The following is an 11,435-nucleotide window of genomic DNA, read 5'->3' as shown; positions in this document are numbered from 1 at the left end:
ATTATTTCCCTCTACATACAAAAATACAGATTTGAACAATATGAAAACAATCAAGACAAGTACCATGAAAAATTGGTCCTTCAGAGGAAAGTGGGGGGCTGAGGGCAGTGTGAGGCTTTGCCTGCTGTCGGGTAAATCACCAGGAGCGAATGCCACGGCTCCCCGTCATCTGAAATGCACAGGGTCACCCTGGGAGTCAGGGAAGGACCATCCACGGGGCACCGGCCGGCGGGGAGGGGAAGTTGAGGACTGCGAACAGCACAACGTAAAGTGTTCCAAACGGCCCTCACCTTGGAATCCCCACGCCAGACTTTAGCTGGGCAAGGTGGTCCACTTGTGTGTGCCATCCCAGCATTTAGAAGGAAGAAACAGGGGGATTGCTGTAAGTTAGAGGTCAGACAGGACTACCTAGCAAGACCCTGCCTCAAAGAAAACCCAACTTAAGAAACAAAATGTGGTAACTATTAACATTGTCTCCCAAGAGTGCCACTAGCTAAATGGAGTGGCAGTGGCCAATCCTGGCAGAGAGAGGTCATTCGGCCACATAATGGCTTCTGTTGTCACAGAATTACATGTCTCAATTCTTCAAAGGACAAAACTCAAAGAGGTACAAGTTCATATCTCAGAGGATCTGTACCTTTCTTTACTCAGCAATGGCTCAGTGAGTTTTTCCTGAGCTGCAGGGTCAGGAAAACAGAATGGGTGGCTAGGTTACCCTGTGCCCTGGCTTTGCCTAGCCCTCCATAGCACAGGACCTACTGTGTTCAGGCTACCCAGAAACCCACCAGCGGCATCCACGATGCTACCTAAATCCAAGTGGGGTGAATCCCAAAGCACGGCTGAAGTGCTACTAGGACACAGCAGGGCTTAGCCCATCTGTCCTAGGAGACAGCCCTGACAACAGCCCGGGACTGACTGGCTAGGACGGGAGGGCCAGGAGCCAAACGCAAGCTCTCACCAGACCCAGCACGCAGGAAGGCGGTGCACTGTTGAAACTGGAAAACGAGACCACGTTCTTCTCACTGTTGGGAGCAACCATTCCTCCAGCCTAGCAAACGGTCAAACAAAATTGCAAGAACGGGACTTTTTTCAGAACTATCCTCTGACTCTCAGACTAAACCAGCAGAAATGCAGTGTGGGAAAAACACAGTGCAAGGGACAAGACCCGCTGGAGAGGTTTGTTTGGAAAAATACATAGGAAATTTAAGAGGAAGTGGTCCAAATGTCAGGACCGACACTGTGGAAAGCAACATTGAAAGGACACAATCATGCTACAAAAATAGTGTCATCTGTTTTAACTAAATGTACACCCCTCCCCAATTCCATGATTGACAAGAGTGCTTATGTGACATGGAAGGCACCAAAGGTGAAGTGATTATCTGTCAAAATACAGAGACAGAACTGCTTACTCAGAAAGAAAAAAAAAAGGACGGACAAACAAATAAATAGCGTAGTGTTTCTTCCACGGGTTCCTAAACTGCTACAACTTCCACACACACAGACAGCTTCGCTCCCTAGCATTCTTCCACATGGAACCGTCTCAAAACCAAGTTACCAAGCAATGATTTTAGACAAATGGGTCAATTTCATTATTACTTGAATTTGTTTTTAAACAAGTTATATATGAATGAAAATGAGTATTTTCATAAACAAGTTATGAAAGACTCGGGGTGGTAGGCCTGGTTACAGCGCCTTGCTCTGCCCTCGCTACCCCTTGAGCTAGCCAGCTCTTTAGGCCTGGAATCGCTGCACCCTTCAGTGCTACGGAAAGGAGACTGGTTTGTGACTTGCTAACTCAGTTGTGGGAGAGCTGAAGCAAAGCTGGGAAGGCCGCGTCCGGCAGGCTGGCTCTGCCCTGGGCTGGAGTGAGTGCAAGGCTTCCTTCACTGTCCTTTCTCCAGGCAGACTCCTTGGGTAGCTATTCTGATGAAAAAGGAGGGGCCGGGTACTTCCTGCTGGGGCATCAGACACAATTATGAAAGAAAACAAAGCTACTCCTGAAGCAGCTCCAGACATGTTCTTACCACAATCATAGCCAAACAAGTCTGCTAGCTCGCCACAGTCCAAGTGATACTCACCCCTAACCAAAGGCCTACTGGAATTAGAACAAAGAGGGAGATGAGGTGAACTAATGACACAGATACACTGTCCAGGCCCTAGGATGGAAATTTGATTCTGTGCAGTAGCTAGGGCTTTGAGCTCAATGCCCCCTCCAGTCCTTTACTCTTAGGAGAAAACTAGAAAAGGGGCTGGGGGTGGGGAGTAGGGACCCAAAGCCTGAGAACTTATATCCAATGCTACACTGACTAGCAAGAAATCCAACATTTTAGAAGAAAATTCTAGATCTAACACTGATGCTATTTTCTTTCATAGACAACGTCTACATACACATTGATAGGTCAGATGTGCCAAATTATTTTCTCAACCAGATAGAACTGATTATTTTATAGATGTCTGCTGAGAAGAGAGAAACAATAGATCTTAAGGGGTCAGAAAAGCTAATGAAGCCCAGAGAAGGGGTCTGTTCTGTCTGCTTCCTGCCTGGCACACACCTGGCAGACCTGTCACCCGCTCAGACCCAGACTATACGCCAGCACTGAGGATGATGGTCAAAACTCAGCCCTTGCCCTCAAGTCCATTCAGGAGCACAAAGACCTCTCTCTTCTGAAGAGGGGAGGTTAAGGGCATGCTTCCAGGGCAGGGGGTTATGAATATATCAAGTGTTGTTGCCCATGTCGCCCCACTGCTGCCGCTGAAGCCTCCCCCACCCCCAGAGCTCTGTCATGCAAGCTTCATGTGTCCACCAAACTAGACTCTACCTAGATGGCCCTGCTACGGGGCTGGTGCTGATAAAACCAGACAGCAAGAGGAACCTCAGATACTCTTCAGAGTTCAGAACCAGGAACTTCAAGGAACTAAAAGGTACCTGGAAACTTCACACACTAAAAGCAGCATTGTTTTTTTCAGCTCATGAGAATTAGTCAACAATTCTCTACATAGAAAGTGTATCCCCCACCCCCACTCCTGCCTGTTTAATGTCACTATTGCTGTATAGATGACAACTTCAGAAAAAGGCAGTTAGGCAGGAGCATACTATCCATGGGACTTTTGTGTGTTTTGAACACAGATGGCACCTACATCACTACTAGGTTGGACAGAAGTCCCCATGCTCCTAAGACTGGCCCACAGGGAATGTGACATGGGCAGGGATGAATCCTCGGGCTACCTCTTAGATAGGCAAGAGATTTCCTCCAAATAGTACATGCAAATCCACAATAAAAGGTAAGCTCGTATCACAGAGAGGGCTAGCCAAGACTCATTCACAGCAAGAATTCACATACATGCAGGGACAAGAGAGTTAGGCCTTCATTCCTTCTAAGACTGCCTGAACCAATAAAAAACTTCAAAGATAAACTTGAAAAAATAAAAAAGAAATGTTTTCAACTGAGTCCTGAAATTCTCTCCAGAAGCATCTAGCACAGGGCGGAAGGCAAGGCGCACCGGCCTGCCCGTAGGTCTCCCTCCAGGGTCTACAGAAGGACCCTCGGCTGCGTGCTCGGTGCGCAGTCCGTTCCTGCTGGCTCCCCTCACCCAGGCTCTGCCCACGCAAACTGCTAAGAAAGATGTGGCCCACTTACTGCAGTCTTACTTTTTCTGTGGACAAAAGCAGTCTGCATCGCGTGGCTATCCACTTTAAGCAGAATTTCTCTGAAAAGAATGCCCTTTCCAGGAGCCAATACTTATCTCTAAGTTTTCTTGACCGCAGTCTTCCCCCTCTGAGCCTTTGGAGGGAAGGTGGAGGAACAGGGGAGCAGCTGGCATTCAGTCGAGATAAACAACCAAATGCACTTCCTCCAAAAATGAGTTAATATCCACCAAAACTACCAAATGCCAGAGGGCTTCAACCCACGTCTCCACAAATACATCAGATGTTCCCAACAACTGCATTTCTTGTCATGTTTTCTCCAACTGAGAAAGTGAAATTCCATCAGGAAATGGAGACTGATAAGGTTGACTCAAAATGCTCCAAACCTAAGTGGCATTGGTCCACAGCAGACTTAATAAACACAAAAATATGACTTTTTCAATTTATAGAGGTTATTTTAAAAACCTCAGATCTACTACCTTCTGTTTGTACAGAGGCACAACAGGAAAGATGCGGGTGTCTCTGCATTCACTATAGACAGCCATTCCCTTCATGGCTTTTCCTCACCACACTAGCTGTAAGGGCAAGGAGGTTTGTGCATCACACTATCAGAATGTGTACAAGCCACTTCTGGCTCTGTGGGAGCTAGTTAAATAGTACAAGGAAACACATATACAAAAGCCCTGGGGATGCTTCAGAGCACAAAGGATATTAAATAGTTACCAGGATATAAATATTACAACGATTCTGTCACTAAGATGCAAATTGCTCTCAAGTCTCTTAGGCCCTAAGACGCCACATTTTATCATTTATTGGTATTCAGGGTCTCAATGGGCCTCGGGATCACTTCTTTCAGCCGACACCACTTCCTCAGAAGGCCTCCTTTCATCACAGAATGAAACGGGTTTATTGAAGGACTTGGGAAATGAGCAGAAAGCCCATCTGAATGCTTCTTTCTTCTGCCTCGCTTCAGAGGTGGCTTTCTCCTATGATAAAGCTCTGGGTGGTCAGATTTTGATTATACAGGCATACTCAATAAAGGCAAAATGACCATCTACAAATGACAAAAATCAAGATGTCATCCAACTCCCCCCCCCCCCCACACACACACACACATCACAGCACACAACAGGTTCAAGGCTGGTAAAGCACAATGTACACTGACCGACTGACTCAACACGCCCAGTGACAGAAAGCTTGCTCGCCATCAGGAGCTGGGCAAGGGCCAGGCCCAGGCCGTCGTCTGGAGGATGAGAGAAGCGAGAGGGAGGGGACACCAGACTAGCTGGGTCATCCTCTGAACTCGGGACCTGGACTACTGCCAATCTGAAATTGCAGCAGAACTGGATTACACTGGATCCTGGGTTTAGGGAGCCAGCCCCCAGGACACCCCCCACCCTGCCCCCAATCAGACACAGGCTGACCCTATTTGCTGTGGACTCCTGAGCCCTGCTGTGGGGTCTGACAATAGCCACTCTTTGCCCTTCAGCCTTATAACCTCACTGCTCTGCCCTGAACGATGCAGGGCCACGGTGAACGGGGAGCCCCTCCTCACTCTCTCCACAGCCTTGCCACCCACTTCTGGGTTATGAACTACAAAGGACAGCGCTCAGGTTGTGACCAGTCCTTAGGAGATAGTGGGGGCTCTCGACCACCACACTATCCTCCCATCAGCCACATCTTCTCCTTGGTGAGGCTAGCCACAAAATCTTAGAGCTACAAGATCTGTAAACATCAACTGTTCAGAGTGAGAACCTGACATGTTAAATCAACTTTCCAAAAAAAAAATATAATTAGTCTCTAACAACAAAATTACAGCATCATAGGGGCCTGTTTAACTCATTCACCAAAAAATAATCTTCAGTTTATCAAGAACCAATCCAAAAGCCATATATAACTAGGATTCCTAACGTGTCCCAGGACTTTTGATCACTGTGAAGACATTCCCAGAATGACAGCAGTACCTCATGGGACATCTGTGGAAGGATGCGTCCTGGTGCAAATTCAAGTATTTCCAAATCCTAGATAAACTGACTTGGAATCACTTTAGAGCTTGTCTCGTATTCAGAAAATTAGACGTGTCCATACAATAGAAGTGTGAGTTTGAGCGCGTCACTCTGTGACACACACACAGCCACGTGATCCACGAGGCCAACAAATGGACGGATGCCTGTCTGATGGGAGGGCCGCTTGCTCTGCAGCCGTCACCTGAGAAGGTGAAAGTTCAGCCTGAAGCTATGTGTGTAAGGTAGGCAGGACCCCAGCAAACGTCACGTCCCCTCTCCTGGAGAGTGAGTTTGGACCACAGGAAGGTGAGTCACATGAGGAAGAATCAAGTGATTTCTCAGCAGGGCAGGAGACAAATGGCCATTGTTCTGGGAGTCAGTCCCACAGAGCTGTACCCATTGGACACTAGCTTTTCCTACCCCTGTAACATACAAGCCTGGCAAGGAAGTTACAGGAGCACATCCATCCGTCAACCCTCAGAGTCCCTCTCAGTCCACGCTGCCTGCCTAGATGCTCTGGGAGCAGAGCACAGGAGGGTGGGGCTAACAGACCAGCATGCACCCCAGCCCGCTGGAAGGATGTCCAAATACCTCAGTGGCTGTCCTATCCCTGCAGTTCTGTCTTGTGACATATATTCCCCTTCTCAATGCCATTTAATAAGGTTTTGACTTATCACAAATACACATGACAGGGTGGCTCAGAGTCAGGTGAGACCATGCATTCTGAGACAGACAGTTAAGACCTGGAGCAGTCAATAAAGTCGGCTACTCCCCCCGGGCACCCAGTGCCAGAGGACTTGGGCCTCTTCGGCCCATCACAGAGTAGTCACTGGGCCACTCTAGGCAACCTTTCCCAAAGTGAATTTTTACCAAACAGGACAAAATTCAGCTGGTTCACACAAAAATCTGACGTGCTAAGAGAAAGAAAACTTGATTAGAAGGACGGGCACGAGGGCAGCGGGAGGACTCCACACGTTCTCATGTATCCAGACGCTGGATCTCAGGGCGGCTGTCCACATCTCTTGACTCCGTGCGAGCTCGGATGTAGTCATTAGCGCTCTGCTGGCGGACGCTGACTCTCCATTTCTGCACGGCCAGGAACGTGCTCACTGCATAGGCTGCTGTTGCCAAGAAGCCAAATATCTAAAATACACAGTCACAGTTTACCTTTGTGCGTGTGCCCTGAAACTGACTGTGTCTTCCCCCCACCTTTAAGATGTACTCGTTTATTTTATATAGGAGCACTCTATCTGCATGCACACCTGCATGCCAAGATCATATAGAGATGGTTGTGAGCCACCATGTGGTTGCTGGGGACTGAACTCAGAACCTCTGGAAGAACAGACCATGCTCTTAACCACCGAGTCATGTCTCCAGCCCCCAAAGCTGAGTGTTGTCATAGGGACCCAAGCTGTGTGCAGCTCCTCAGTGGGCCCAGAGCCCAGCCAAGCTGTGCACAGCCCTCAGCAGCCCCAGAGCCCAGCCCTGCTCGGTGCGCAGCTGCTGTCTGGCTGAAGCTCTGGTAAGACCTGGGCTAGGTTCTGACCCACAGAAACTCTAGCCTAGCACGAAAACATCAGCAGAGGGTTTTTGGGGGGTTGTTTGTTTGTTGGTTGGTTGGTTTTTTTTGGATTTGGTTGTTTTGAGACAGGGTTTCTCTGTGTAGCCCTGGCTGTCCTAGAACTCACTCTGTAGACCAGGCTGGCCTTGAACTCAGAAATCCGCCTGCCTCTGCCTCCCAAGCACTGGGATTACAGGTATGCGCCACCACCGCCCGGCGGTAGAGTGGTTTTTTAAATCTTTTAATTCTATTTCTTTCCTTTTGTTGTTGTTGCTGCTGCTGCTGCTGTAGCTGTTTTTCAAGACAGGGTTTCTCTGTATATCCCTACTGTTCAGGAAGTCACTCTATAGACCAGGCTGGTCTCAAACTCAGAGCTCGACCTGCCTCGGCCTCTGGGTGCTGGGATTAAAGGTGTGTGTCACCACTGTCCGGCTTGTTCATTTAACCTCCCGTTCTCCCTCTCTATGGGGGCAGCAGGTGCCGTGCATATGGAGGTCAGCATGGGTGTCAGTCCCTTCTTGTTTAGGACAAAGCTTCCTGCCTTGGGCATGCTAACTGCCTAGATGCCCTGGGAATGGCAGACAAGTCACCAGGAGCTTCCCAAGCACCTGTTGGCACTCCTGGCCCTGCATAGCTTGTCTTGTGACATGTAGTTCCCTTCTCAACACTACAGGATGGGATGCTGTGGGCTTTGGGGACACTGGGAACCTGCCCTCATGTCCAGCGCCTCATGCCCACATGGCAAGTCCTAGCTCGCTAAGCCAGCCTTCCCACCCACTTTTAAAAACTATTTCTTAATATTACTATTATCATATTATTTTAGGATCTCACTATATAGGCATGGCTAACCCGGAACGCCCTATGTAAATCATAATGTCAAATTTTAGGCACTCCTGCCTCCTGAGTGTTGGGATTACAGGTGTATGTTGAATGTTTTTTATTTTTAAAATTACAAAAGTATTTCTTTTAGAGCTTGTAATTCATGGTCACTGGTCCCATAAGTAAAAATATATTATAGACAAAATATGCTATAGAAAGAACAGAGTCACATATGAGAACCTTACAGTAAGCCACAGAGCCCATATTCTGTAGCTTAGCACCCTCCCACTGCCTCTCACCTGGGCAGCACCAGGCAAGATGACATGGGTTTTAATGATTTAGTCAAGCTTGTTGGGTCTCCTGGTCATGTTGGAAGGGCAGCTGGGTTTGTGGTTTTCAACAGATGGCTCATTACACACATTCATTAGTTTGTGTGTTGGGTTACACACCATGGCAAATAAGAAAACAATCTGTAGGAGTCAGTCTTTCCTCCCTGGACCTGGAGACGGGACTTTCACTGTTTAACCTCCCTCTCTCCCCTTCTATGGGGGCAGCAGGTGTCATGCATGTGGAGGTGGTAGGTGGGGCTGAGGTCATCAGACTTGGCAGCAAGTACATTTCACCCACTTGACCCCGCTGCTCGCCCCACCCCACTGCAGGGGTTCCTAAAGCCGCTTTTCCTCCTCAACCCTTCACAAAAGTGATCCCCATTCTTTCTAAGTCAACAACAAGGCAGAAACACAGGCATGCAAAGCGAGCTCTCTATTATGTGACCACCACCCCTCATCGCTGGTCACCCACAGCCAGGACAGCAAGCACTAAAGGAGGGGGAACGGGGACACAGGCCAGGGACAGGGGAGAGCAAGTCTCTCTCAGAAGGTGCAACCCAGCCTGATTCAAACCCATCCTGTCTGCTCACCACGGCAGCAATCTCCGCTCCGCTTTTATGGTTTAGAGCAGCCAACACAATGGAGGCGATAAAGAAAAAGAAAGTGCTGAGTCCAGTGTTGACCAAATCCTAAAGAAAGGAAAACAAACGGAGAGTCACTTGCAAAACAATGGAAGAACTTTCCAACTAAGGCCCTGAAGGACCATTTCTCCGGTGCCTCAGAAGCCAGTCTTGGTGCCTCGGGGCTACTCTCACAGAGGAAGTAAGCAGACCAGTTCGCAACACACCTTTACCTGTGGCATCTCCAAGGCCTCAAGAGCAACCCAAACTGGCAACACTGTTTACCGGTCAGAGTTTGGATTATCTGCAGGCTAGGCACTGCACCCAGGTCCTTAACATATGGAAGAGACCCGCTAGCACTAAGCTACCCACAGTTATCTGGTGTCATCTTTTACTTTAGTTTCTTTTTGTCTGTTTGTTTTGTTTTGTTTTTGTTTTTTGGGGTTTTGTTTGTTTGTTTGTTTCGAGACAGGGTTTCTTTGTGTAGCCCTGGCTGTCCTGGAACTCACTCTGTAGACCAGGCTACCTTCAAACTCAGAGACATGGTTTCTCTGTGTAGCCCTGGCTGTCCTGTGAGTCCTGGAACTCACTCTGTAGACCAGGCAAGCCTCGAACTCAGAAATCTGCCTGCCTCTGCCTCCCTCTCTCCCAAGTGTTTAGGCGTGTGCCACCACCGCCCACTTTAAGTTTCTGAGATAAGGTCTAGATGTGTATCCTCTGCTGGCCTGGAGCCTGCTGTGTAGACCAGGCTGGCCTTGAACTCAAGAGACTGGCCTGCCTCTGCCTTCCAAGTGCAGGGATAAAATGTGTGCACCAGCACACCTGGCTTAGTCTCACGCTTTGAAAATGTTCTCACATCATCTGGATTAGGCCAAGCTTCCCAAGAACCCACAGGTTCTAAACAGGGGCAACCTCCCATCGTTTCCTCTCCGGAGTGACATCTAACGCATGGTCGTCATATACTGAGAACATGCTTTCTTAACAGACATTCAAGAATCCATGTCACTAGGACTGAGCATCTCAGGCCAACTGATAAAAGGGTCCAAATGGGGCTAAGAACCCACAGCACAGAGAAGTCCCTTCTGTCACACCAGCAGCCCTCGGTGGCTCTGCACGTGACAGTATCCTTGGGTTACTGATATTTTCAAGCCTATTCTTAATCCTTTCAGAATCAATATTTTGTTGTTTGTTGAGACGGGGTCTGTTATATTACACGAGTAAGTCTAGAATTCCTTCTGAAGACCAAGAAGGCCTTGAACTTGTAGTGATCCCCTGTCTCTTCCCACTTGCCAGAAACAATTACTTTTATAAATAAATGGCCCTTTATAATATTTACAAATAGTCTAGTCTGAAAAAGATATAATGTATTAATTCTGTTTTTCCCCATATTCTGCAAAAACAACCTAACCAGCCCTCCAGAGAAGTGCAAATACCAATGACATCCCCTGAAGAACCCACACAAGCTCACTGTGATTGGCCATTAAGTTAGGATTCATTTTACTTGTGTAATTTTACTCAACTCAATAAGGAAACGTAAGTTATGAGTTCTGAGGGGATATTTAAACACAAAAATGAACTAGAACTAAACACGATATAAGATGCCAGCGTCCCGGAGAGCCGAGCCGCAGTCAATCCTCACAGCACAAGGCTGCTGTGTGAGACTCACTGTGAGATTCCAGTTGATCTGGGGGATCCTCATGTGAAGGTTGAGGCTGAAGAGAATCAGCAAGACTCCAGTCACCACAAATGCACTGCAGCTCACGAACTCAAAGAAGTAGAGGCCTTCGCACGGGGAGCACTCCATGATCGTCTCAATGCAGATAAATGCAATCAGGGCCAAAATCTAGGAAGAAAATTGGAAATACACGAGTGTGTATATATATTTGGTAAGCATCTAGACAGGCATGCCTGCTGTGTTAAGTATAACCGAACAGTACCGAGCGGCGGGGATCTCCTCTGCAGAGCAGTGTAACCCACAGGAATATGACCTGCTTCAACTGGTAAGCAGAACAGGGAGAGGATCAGAGTGCAAGGTCAGTTTCCTGATGAGACCAGTGAGGGCCACTCCACCGCCACACTGAAACCAGCCAGGAGTGCTGTGGCCCCTCATTGGCCCTCTGGAGGAAGGAAGGAATTATCTCTGCAATGTGGCAGCTACCTCTTTAGAAGCCGCCTGGCCTCTCTTTAGCTGTCACAGGCTACAAAGAAAGCCCACTTTCATCAGCTTGCACACTTTTGTAAAGTGGGTCGCTGGGTTTCATCAATAGCTGGGCTGGTAGTTTACTTTAGAAAATATCACCATTTTAAATCTTACAATAGAATCAATTTCTTCTGAAAAACCAAAATAACATTCTATCCCACAAATTCAGAGATCCTTAAACTAACAAGATCCCAGTGGACATGACCATACAAACATCCAGAGTCCAGGAGAGAAGGGGTCCCAGGCTGTGCTAG

General features: G+C 48.0%; 1 protein-coding gene across 1 annotated transcript in view; it reads right to left on the bottom strand.

Moving 5' to 3' along the window:
* Positions 1-1,417: 1,417 nt before the first annotated feature.
* The window catches only part of Cmtm4 (CKLF like MARVEL transmembrane domain containing 4), a 48,535-nt gene continuing 38,517 nt past the window's right edge, over positions 1,418-11,435 (bottom strand). The window contains exons 2-4 of the mRNA XM_052166217.1: positions 10,648-10,824; positions 8,952-9,050; positions 1,418-6,795 (exon numbers count right to left, since the gene is read on the bottom strand). Of these exons, the coding sequence (XP_052022177.1) occupies positions 6,631-6,795; positions 8,952-9,050; positions 10,648-10,824 (441 nt within the window). The 3' untranslated portion in view covers positions 1,418-6,630. The remainder of the gene's footprint in view (positions 6,796-8,951; positions 9,051-10,647; positions 10,825-11,435) is intronic.

The sequence above is a fragment of the Apodemus sylvaticus genome, chromosome 21 (genome assembly GCF_947179515.1).
Source record: "Apodemus sylvaticus chromosome 21, mApoSyl1.1, whole genome shotgun sequence".
Lineage (NCBI taxonomy): Eukaryota > Metazoa > Chordata > Mammalia > Rodentia > Muridae > Apodemus > Apodemus sylvaticus.
The sequence above is the reverse complement of the archived record's forward strand: the minus strand, read 5'-3'. Positions and strand labels throughout refer to the sequence as shown.